Source organism: Poecilia formosa, unplaced genomic scaffold (assembly GCF_000485575.1).
Source record: "Poecilia formosa unplaced genomic scaffold, Poecilia_formosa-5.1.2 Scaffold102, whole genome shotgun sequence".
NCBI lineage: Eukaryota > Metazoa > Chordata > Actinopteri > Cyprinodontiformes > Poeciliidae > Poecilia > Poecilia formosa.
Window position 1 is genome coordinate 1,286,033 of NW_006800041.1, and position 10,159 is coordinate 1,296,191.

Here is a 10,159-nt window from a genome sequence, read left to right on the forward strand (position 1 = left end):
TATAGTTTAATATCGCTTAAGGTTGTGAGCGATCAATGAAGTATTCTATTCTAAGTCACAGCAGGCTCTGCGCCGTTGCCTAGCAACCTACCTCTCCCAACCCAGCCCTGTTACCTAGCAACCCAAGCAGAGCTCCAGCACATTTGGCCAGTTGGTTTTACCACTGTATTTGCTGTACAATAGCATAATTCATAATGACAAGTCATCCAGGTCACGAGTGAAGAGAACAGCCACAAACCATCATAATGTTCTGTCCAATAAATCAAAAATAACCATAAAAGTTAGATTGCATTATAATCGTTTTTCATTTTTGTCTGAATAGCTTGAAAGTAAAGATATTAAAAAACCCTACTGTGGTTAATTCCAGAAATTCAATAAATTACTTAAATTTAATAAATTACTTATCTTTTTAATTTTTTCTGCTTTTTTCCACAAATCATTAGTTTTGTTATTGCCAATTTAAACTTAAAAGCAAATTACAATATTCTGAGATAATCACTCGGTGCAAAAGGTCTGTGTGTGTGCTGCTGTGACTATCAGACCCTGCGTGTGTGTGTGTGTGGTTGAGGGAGGACACCAGAGTGCTGCACGCATCATTAGCTCACATAATGCAGTTCTCCAGACCGACTCCCCAAAAAGCTACAATCTTTGTTTTTCTTTGTCGTCTTGTCTTTCACTCTTTCGGCTGGTTTCTCCTACACTTCCATCTCTGGGTCTCCCCCTTCTTGCCTTCTATTCCCTTTTCTCAGCTGGTGTCTCTTTCTTCCAGACTTTCTCAGTCATGCTCTGCTGCCTGTCCTCTATGAAGGCTTTGTAGCGCTTATGAAGAGCGGTAGGAGGGCGGTGTTTTTATACAGTCTGCTACTAAATTAATAACCAGAAAAATGGACCCCCCCGCTCCCTGTTGAAAGCATGCACAACATTTTCAAATTGCATTCGGCTTCCAGACAAGTGTCGGCCTCCATATGACAGGCTATACGAGCGTTTGGAGACAGGTGCAAATGCTTATGTTACTGGTCAGTGTGTGTGTGTGTGTGTGTGTGTGTGTGTGTGTGTGTGAGACAGACTTCTGCTACATGTTGCTGTGGTGTTTCAATCTGTGTGTGTGTCACTGGACTTGTCCCTCAGGCAGATCATATGTGTCAACAGTTTAATATCTTTGGAAAATTGTATATTCTGTTTTTATTATTGTAGCTCCAGTAGCTTTGTGTCTCTGGATAGTAACATCCTAAAGTCCCATGGCTCCCTTTCCTTTACCTCTGAGTTTAAAAGATAATGGTTTTACCACCAACACTGTAAAAGCAGGTGCAGCATTTCAGCTTTGTTTTAATTTTTTCCAGCCAAGTTTTGTTGCAGCAAACGGAATGGATTACTGAAATAATGGGGGCAAAGCAAAGATCTTTAATGCACCGGCTGCTCTCTTATGATCCTGGTTCTTTGTTACATAACAGCTCTAAAGCATGAGATTTACTTTTGGTCCATTTCCTGGTTGAGTTCATAAAGCCTAGAAATGAGAACATTGTTTTGTATGTTTGAATCGGGGATCAAATAATCAATCAACCAGAGATCACAACCAGCCGGTTTCCTTTGATCGGGTCAAATACTGAAAGCTCCGAGTTTATTTTCTCCAACACATTAAATACCAGAAAACTGAATAGTTATGTAACTTCCAGTATATAAATGCATCAACCAAAATCATGTGTGTTGATGCACTTTGAGTTCAGTTTATATATATATATATTGATCTGAAGTTTAGTGGGAATAAATGTTTGCTCTCAGCAGAAACCTGCCTCAGTGTTATATTTTCAATGTTTGTTTTTCTATTGGTAGCAGCATTTTTTGCTCACACACACATACATACTTTTGCGTAATTAATGTTATATTTAATTACTTAAGGTCCCAATTTATACATTTAGTTCTTGCACTGATGAGCAGGAAACATCTGATAGTGCTAAAAGACTTCCTCTCCTTGGAATTTATTATGCATATCATGAGGGGAAAATAAGCTGTTACTGTCATAAAATATTAAAAGACCACAACAGCTCACCATTTAAAAAAAGAAATTAGCCTGCAAATGGCATTTGTTTAGTTTGTGCTCTGCTTTTTGGGCTCCTAACAGGTTAAATAGAAATAAACCTGTTGGAATATGGATCGCTCCTGTTGCAGTACAGTAGATATAAAAATACTCCGGTGTTTATGTTTGATACATGCGTCTACAAAGCAGAGGAGCAGCAGCTATAATAAACTCCTGCCCTCTACTGGGAGCAGTAGAGGGCAGGAGTGTCTTTGCCTTCAGCTGAAGGCAAAGACACTGCAGTTGGACCCAGTTTGAAGTTCAGCTGTTAAAGCAGGCGGGTTTTACTTGGATTTACTCTCATCTTCAATCATCCTGCATGACTGGCTAGGATAAAAACATATGTCAGGTCCGAATACTTTTAGACCCTTAATCTCTAAATTGCTTCAGTGCCATTCAGAGCTTCTATGTGTTTATTGTTGAGAAAATAATCTACTAGGCAGAAGCTTTTTTATGGCTCTGCTTTCTTCTTGTTCCTCACAGTAGTGGTTGTTTTAAAGCTGCCTGGCTGCTGCTGGAGTTGAACGTGTTTCTGTTCCTGTCAGGTGGAGACGACCAGCAAGCCGGCCTTGGTTCTGTTCCTGATTAAATACCTGATGATGCTGGTGGTGGGGATTCCCTCTGTGTTCTGGGTGGGCAGCAAGAAGACGTGCTTTGAATGGGCCAGTTTCCTGCACGGACGCAGACGCAAAGAGTAAGTCGCCTTCAAGTTTATATTTATAAAGCCACATGATGATGATCGCCAAAGGGATATAACTTTTGGAGGAATGTTCTGCAAATGGGTTAAAATGTTAAGTAAAGAATGAATTAATGACTGCTTGCAGCTAAATGTTGACATTTCTAGTGTGTACAGATATCACAGGCTTTATGCCTTTAGGCTTTAATTGTAATCCATTAGTTGTGATTCTGGGGTTTTTTAGTGTCATGTAGAAAATCTGATAGAAATTAGATTTTTACAAGAGGCAGCCTGTTTTTTTGTGTGTTATACACACAAAAAACTTAATATTTCTTTGAATCAACATTAAATTTTCTCCATGCACAGTAAAAAAAAGCCTTTCCCTGTTAAACGCTTCAGTAGATTAAAAACTCATAGAATATGAATTCATTAGAGATCAGAAAATTTAATTTGTTTAGTTAATAGATTCAAATACAACGGTTATATTTCAAGAATTTTCTTATTTAGTTTTTTATGGCTGGAAGTTAACCCAACATTTTTAATTGAAAATTAAGAGTATGGCATAATAAAGAGAGAAAAGATGTGACATGGCTTATACTGCTAGAGGACAGCTCTCTTCACTTTGTAGATTAAATAACGTTTTTTGCATTTTATCTGTTTCTGTGTCTCTCCTCTCTTTCCCAGACTCACTTCAGGTCCATTATGAAGTTTTCTTGTTAATGATTTGGGACTCGGGTCATTTGACCCACTGTGTTTATCATGTTTAAAGTCAGAACATCTGCCAGGAAGCTTTAGCGTTTCATGCTGCCCTCTGCTGACCGTAATGCAACAAATGCTAAACCTGGTTTAATGACCTGATATCACTGAGCTTCATTGGCCAACAAGCAGCTGTACAACCACCTCAGCATGTCGCAACTCACTGATTCAGAAATTCATTGATTCAGCAATTCATACAACCGGTTTTGTTTTTTTGGCCCATAACTCTAGAAATCCATAGAAATAAACGCCTCCATGTTTTTCTGTACAGCAGTGGGGTGAATGAGTCCCGGCAGGTTCTGCAGGAGCAGCCGGACTTTGCTCAGTCTCTGCTGCGTGAACCCAACACCCCGATTATCAGGAAGTCAAGAGGGACGTCTACACAGGTAGGACTGCAGGCTGCAACCACTTTCAGCCAAAAAAGATACTCAGTCTAGCAGAAGCTTCAGGGCAAACGGTAACAAACCTCTGGTGGCTGTTGTAAGATGAAATGAAATGTGACACTGACTGGTTTAAGAATTGGTATAAATGACAAGAGGTGGAGACAGAAATGTACGTTTTTATTGAAGTTCTTTTTGGAGATCCAGGCTCATCACCACTCAAAGACGATGCTGACAACTGTCATTAAAAAAACTCTTCTGCAAATACTTTTTACTTAAAGTTTAAGCAAACAATCAAAGATTTATTTGTTTAAGTATGGTGAAATAAAAACACTAACAGTAAAATTCAGAAGAGTTCAAAAGTAAAGTGTATATAAAATGTAAGTTTGTGCATTTCCCTGCAGGGCACCTCCACCCACGCCTCCTCCACCCACTTGGCAGCTCTAGAAGATCTGGACGAACCAATCAGGACTCACCATGGACACCCTGCATCGACCAGAAGCAAGCCCAGCAGTGTCCACAGCAAGGCCAGTTACCATGGCAGCCTGCGCCGCAATCGAGATGACAGGTAGCTGAGAAACCCCTCGCTGTGGCCTCACTCCTCCATCCGTTCTGTCCTCAGCCCTGTACGTCTCCACCTCTCTCAGGAGCGATTCTCTAGCTTACCGGGGCACACCGGACCGCAATCTCCATGGCAGCATGCCCCGGCTCGACCACCCGCTCTCCACCCACAGCAGCCTGCATAAGATAGACGGCCACTCCAGGCACAGCAGCCAGCGGGATGCATCGGAGGTTTCGCCTACCCTCATTACCCACGGAGCCACAGGGAGTGATGGCCGGCCTGCTGAGGACGGCACCAGCGCCTGAGGAGTTCATCGCTTTCTGCAGCAAAAAGCAGAATCTACCAGAACGCTGTGGTGGTTTGTGATCCAGTCTGGTCCTTTGTGTTACAGATTCAGGATTTATTCAGGGAAAACTGTGGAGAGCTGCAACTTGCACTGGACAGACCAGGAACTGGCAAAATGTTGTGTGGGGGAAAAAGGTTGTTGCACTTAATATTACAGTCAAAACCTAATTCCATAGGACCTTCACAAATATTATGAAACTTGTAAAAACAACTGCAGAGTTTTGTTTTTATATCAAACTCTTCTTCGTCTGTCACAAAAGTGGCTCGTTTATTTTGGCCTGCAGCTGTTGATGCTCATCTGTGTGTGGAGTCTTAGACAAAAATGGGCCTAACATAAAAACATGGACCTTTTAATTGTTTAGCAAATATTTTTATACTGTGAAAACCGTCTACTGCGTGTGTAGAGAGAAACGCATATCAGGGGTGATCAAGTTTAAAACTTTTTGATGTCGAGACATTTAAACTAATGCTCAGTCTGTGCAGTGCAACTAATGAAATCTATCTAAACCTGGGATGCTGAAGTCCAGCCCATCTCAGACACTCCTGAACAAAATGACTGAATGTTGAGGTAATTCAGGTGTGTTGGAGCAGGGATGCATCAAGGACTGCACTGGGGAAGCATCTTAACCTTTAACCTAGAATTCATTCCATTAACGGCTGCAGATTAAAACCCAGTGGGATTTGTTTATGCAAGGCACCATTTTGACGCCTTGGTTGGTAAGAATTCTCTAACAGGCAGCTCATAAATGTTGTGTAGAAATGAAAGGCATAAACAGCATCCTTAATGCACTGCCAGAGAGATGAAGAAAACCTAAAGCCACTGTAGAAAATCTGCCATAAATTCAGCAAACCTCTGTATGTTAGTGGATGTTAAGAATTGAGGATTCTGGGAAGTTAACACTTGAAGGAGAATCAGTCATCAAGCCCAATGGAGAATTAACTGTATAAACACATCTGTAATTTAAAGTATTCCAGTATCAATACTTTAAATTACAGTTTAATTTAAAGTAAATTAAACTTTAAATTTAATTTAAATTTAAATTTTAAAATTTTAATTTTAAAATTAAAATTTTAATAAAAGTTTCTCAAACACAAGTGTCTGAGAAACTTGTTTCTCAGACACAAGTCTGAGAAACACTCAGACTTGTGTTTCTCTAAAGATTGACAGATTTGTTTGAGACTTCATTTTTTACAAGTGTTGTAAGATCCACCCCTGTTCATGCAGTTTGTCTTCAGACCTGCCTCGACAGGTGCAGCCAACTAGCAGAAGAACATTCATTACACTTTATTGGCGCCGACTTTTGTCTGCCTGTAAATGTAACAACCTGTAAATATTGTTTTCTTGCAGTTTGAGTCCTAATCCTTTGTCGTTGAACTAACCTACCTCACCTTTACCCTCAGCCTTCTCCTGTTCTGCATTCACGTCACTGGGTGCTTTCTCCAAAGTAAAGAAGTGCTCAGCATACATCAGTCAAAATGGTGGTGCCAGCTCGCTTTGTGGTTTTTAAGTCTACCTCTTGAGTTCAAACCCCAACATACTTCTGACCGGCTTTGTGTGCTCAATTCCTAGCAAATTAAAAACATTTTAGCCTTTCAAACAGGAAAACACAGTTTTCATCAAGATTGTGCAAATTCTGACCTTGCAGTTATGCAATAACCACATCAGGCCCAGTCTGTGCTTCTATGCCCTCATTACCTTGTACATAGATTTTCTGTATGATGACTGATCTGCCTTTGTTTTTGTCCTATATCCCATTTTTGGACCTACAGCAATCGTCTGTATTTACCATGGCTGCTTACATGCATTAACCAGAGTGCTTTTCTCTCAACATGGCTGGAGAAAAAAAGAAAAACAAGCTCTCAGCTTTTAAACATTCATGTTCTCACAAGTCTGTCTTCATAAACCTTTAACAGTAAAGCATGGGGGGGGGAAAGAGCTCAAGTAGCTCCAACTAGGATTTTTAAAACTTGACTTAATTTATTTGCAGTTGCAATGTAAAAGCTTATTTTACATGCAGTCTAATAAACTTTTTTAAGACTTGAGTTTTTCTCTGTGATTTCCTTTTCTGTTGTGTCGGGATGCAAAGAATAGCTGGAGGTACTTACAGTTTCTAAAATCAACAAATGCCGAGTTAAGACCAGATGCCCGAGCGTTCTCTTTTGCGGCGGACAATAGCCGCTACGTCTTGTTTGAGTGTGGAGACGCCGTCCTCCAGCTGCTCAGAGAAGTCCCTCAGCAGACGACTCTGCTCGTCCACAAACAGTCTGAGTCCCAGCAGGTCCGACTCCTCCTGGAGAGGAGGAAATGCAACAACAATTTAGAGTTAGAAAACCAACATGGCTCACTAAGGCTGCATAGAAACAAAGATGCTTACACTGGGTCTATGTCTGCGTAAGCGCTGCAGCTGACCCCTAACAGAGGTCATGCTGTGGTAGAAAACTTTCAGGGCGCGTGCGAACTCTGCATCACAGCTGGGACGTAGCGACCGACCACGAGCGCCGTCTCCGCCTAGAGCCAGAGGAAGGAAACATGGACTGAGTAACAATGCAGGTACGAAGCAACAAAGTGGGATAATTGTGTGTCTGTTACCGTTCTTGACTGCGTTGAGCTGTTCTCTCAGACTGTGGTTTTCTTTCCTTAATGATTCATTCAGACTCTTCAGTTCCTCCACGTCCTGTTGAAGAGCTCTGACTGAACAGCTGAGCTCAGCAGAGTCCGACAGCTGCAGCCAATGAAACATTAGCCAATAGTCTGATCCACAAATCAGATTAAACTTTGAAATAAAGAACAACATATCTAGCTCTTTGTGAACATGCAACTATCCCCCTTAAATTTTGAATTAATTCAATTTTATGAGCAAGCCAAGTCTGACTTCCTACCAAACCTTAAAAAACCCTATAGGTCAACATGAAATGGGCTTAATGATCTTAAAAGCAACTCATCATGCTCTGATCTAAAGAAATTCAAGAACAGATCAGGAAAAGTCATTGATATCAGTCTGGAGAGGTTTACAAGCCATTTCTAAAGCTTTGACTTCAGATAACCACAGCGGCTATCTGAAGTCAAAGCCTTCAGATTTCCATTTATTATCCATAAATGGAAAAAAATATGGCATAATGGTGAACACAGTCTAGGCAGCGGCTGACCTAATCCAGAACCCAAAACAACACCTAAAGCACTACAGGCGTCACTTTATGGTCATGATGTTCATGACTGAATGGGGGAAAAACTGGACATTAAGGACCAAACCACAGAGTTACATCTTATATTCCCAGTGTCTTGTGGGAAAGCATTCAATTAACTTTTTGGAAGATGAGAGACATGTTGCATCTGCAGTAAAAACAAAAAGATCATCCTACTGACAGTCAAACATGGACTATTTGTTTTTATCTAACCATAAATTCTGATCTCCATTAGAAAACCCAAAAGGAGAAAGTCACTGTCGGCTTATAATATTAAACACGTGAACAAATCAGCAAGTCCACGAAATGTCTGGACTTTAATCTGATTTTGGAGTTGTCAGTAAAAAACATTTATATTCAACTTACTGCAGCTTGTGATGGATGCAGTAAGTCGATGATAAAGGCGCCCTCTGCAGTCATTCTCACAGCTCCAAGAGATGAACTCAAAACACTGCAACCCTCTAAGACAGAAAAACACACAGTAGTAGTAGTTATCTCTTAGTAGGATAGCTGCTTACCTAATTTATTTTATAAAACTTATTTTAAATATCATTTAGGAATCGCATTCTAGAGCTAAAGCTGCTTATAATGAGGGAGCAAAAGTGCAGCATGGGATTCTTTAAGTCAGTTTAGTACCTCAGAAATACTAAACGAGTTCAGAAATATTCACGAGAGAGCAGCACAAAGTGAAGAAAGAACAGAACAGGAATGTGGGATCAAATTCAGAGCCGTGCAACAACATAAATATCAGTTTAGGACTAAGATGCCTTTCAGCTAGCAGTGGACAGGACTTGATATGGGGACAACTTCATCCTATGACTGTTTATTATGGAGTGACCATAATTTCTAGATCTGATTGTTGGTGGGAAAAACCCGACTATGTTGCATAAAAGAAAACTCCATCCAGTCAATCAATCCAGTGGGAGATGCTACAGGAAGCCTAGTCAGAAATCTCATCAATTACCTTCAAAATGCTATAGGAAGTTATGGTTTACCGAAAGGTCTTTTCTTTCATAACTCTGACAACACCTGCCTGCATGTTCTGCTAATTTACTGGTGAAGATAATCTCATGCTGAAATTGTGCTGTGATGGTCATTTCTGTTTCCTTCCTCACCCTGAAGACCCCAGAGCTCCAACACCACAGCACTGCTCTGCAGGTAGTCCAGCAGCCGTTGGGATGTTTGGAGGGAGGTGAACTGGACCCGGTGATCCAACAGAGGATTGATGTTGTGCCACACAGCTGGAGTGTAAAGCGGCTCGCTGCAATCAAATACCCTGAAACTAACAGAGCAGAGGAAATAAAGTTATGTCAGGGAACATCTAGTTTTAAAGTTATTCTTCATTCTGTTATCAAACTGCTCTTAAATGTTGCACACGTCTGTCCGGGTCTCACCCGATTTGTATCCCTCGATTGCGGGCTTCCCTAATCCAACGAACCCCACAGCACTGATCCAGGACCAGCTGAAAGTCCAATCGTCGACCCAGCACTTCAGACGGGTCAATCAGGATGTCGTCCTCCCCCAGTGGACTGGAAAGTTGCATTACTTAAAAACACACCTTTCTGTGAGCTTACAACTAAAAAATGTGTGTATGTGTGTCATACAGTCCAGTGGAAGTGCAGGGGACGAGCTGAGCTTGTAGGATGGCCTCCTCTGTCCCCTCTGAGCCCAACACCTGCAAACAGAGACAGATTCATCTGGCATCTGATAACACTGATGTATGAAGCATATGGAGTACCTCCAGCTGCTCCTCCAGAGGGATGCGGAAGGCCAAAGACTGCAGCCAGAGGTGAGTGGTTCCCAGGAGCAGAGGCTCGACTGGATCCCAGAAAGGGTCTTTATCTCTCGGTAGCACTACGGCTAGGAGGCCCTCCACTCTCTGACAGCGGCACATACAAAAAAGACCAATAGCAAAAGCTGAGTTAAAGCTCTAAAATTTAAAGTAAACTTTAATTCAAAGGGGATCTATTATGCGAAATTCAAAATTGTCAAATTGGCCATTTGAGTCTCACTCAACTGCTTCTAAAAACAGCACAAGCGCTTAAAATAAAACATCCAGTTTAATGGTTTTCAGTGCCTGGAAAATGAGCCGTTACCTAACCGCCCCAGCCGAGCCCAGCCCGTCACCTAGGGAAAATGAGCCGTTACCTAACCGCCCCAGCCGAGCCCAGCCCGTCACCTAG

The 10,159-nt window shown here is 41.4% G+C and overlaps 2 protein-coding genes across 6 annotated transcripts in view; one reads left to right on the forward strand and one right to left on the reverse strand.

The window, feature by feature from the left end:
• LOC103142837 (frizzled-3-like) overlaps nucleotides 1–5,200 on the forward strand; it is a 32,130-nt gene extending 26,930 nt beyond the window's left edge. For 2 of the 3 annotated variants that reach the window (XM_007559097.2, XM_007559098.2), the window contains 4 exons: nucleotides 2,620–2,768; nucleotides 3,778–3,892; nucleotides 4,291–4,454; nucleotides 4,534–5,200. In XM_007559097.2, coding sequence (XP_007559159.1) covers nucleotides 2,620–2,768; nucleotides 3,778–3,892; nucleotides 4,291–4,454; nucleotides 4,534–4,753 — 648 coding nt within the window. In that variant the 3' untranslated portion in view covers nucleotides 4,754–5,200. The remainder of the gene's footprint in view (nucleotides 1–2,619; nucleotides 2,769–3,777; nucleotides 3,893–4,290; nucleotides 4,455–4,533) is intronic. The other variant, XM_016674812.1, reaches the window with a different exon arrangement.
• Nucleotides 5,201–6,094: 894 nt separating this feature from the next.
• Nucleotides 6,095–10,159, reverse strand: part of kif28 (kinesin family member 28) — a 13,684-nt gene continuing 9,619 nt past the window's right edge. For all 3 annotated transcript variants that reach the window (XM_016674810.1, XM_016674809.1, XM_007559101.2), the window contains 8 exons: nucleotides 9,715–9,855; nucleotides 9,581–9,651; nucleotides 9,371–9,505; nucleotides 9,092–9,258; nucleotides 8,343–8,437; nucleotides 7,384–7,516; nucleotides 7,169–7,302; nucleotides 6,095–7,084 (listed from right to left, as the gene is read on the reverse strand). In XM_016674810.1, the coding sequence (XP_016530296.1) occupies nucleotides 6,926–7,084; nucleotides 7,169–7,302; nucleotides 7,384–7,516; nucleotides 8,343–8,437; nucleotides 9,092–9,258; nucleotides 9,371–9,505; nucleotides 9,581–9,651; nucleotides 9,715–9,855 (1,035 nt within the window). In that variant the 3' untranslated portion in view covers nucleotides 6,095–6,925. The remainder of the gene's footprint in view (nucleotides 7,085–7,168; nucleotides 7,303–7,383; nucleotides 7,517–8,342; nucleotides 8,438–9,091; nucleotides 9,259–9,370; nucleotides 9,506–9,580; nucleotides 9,652–9,714; nucleotides 9,856–10,159) is intronic.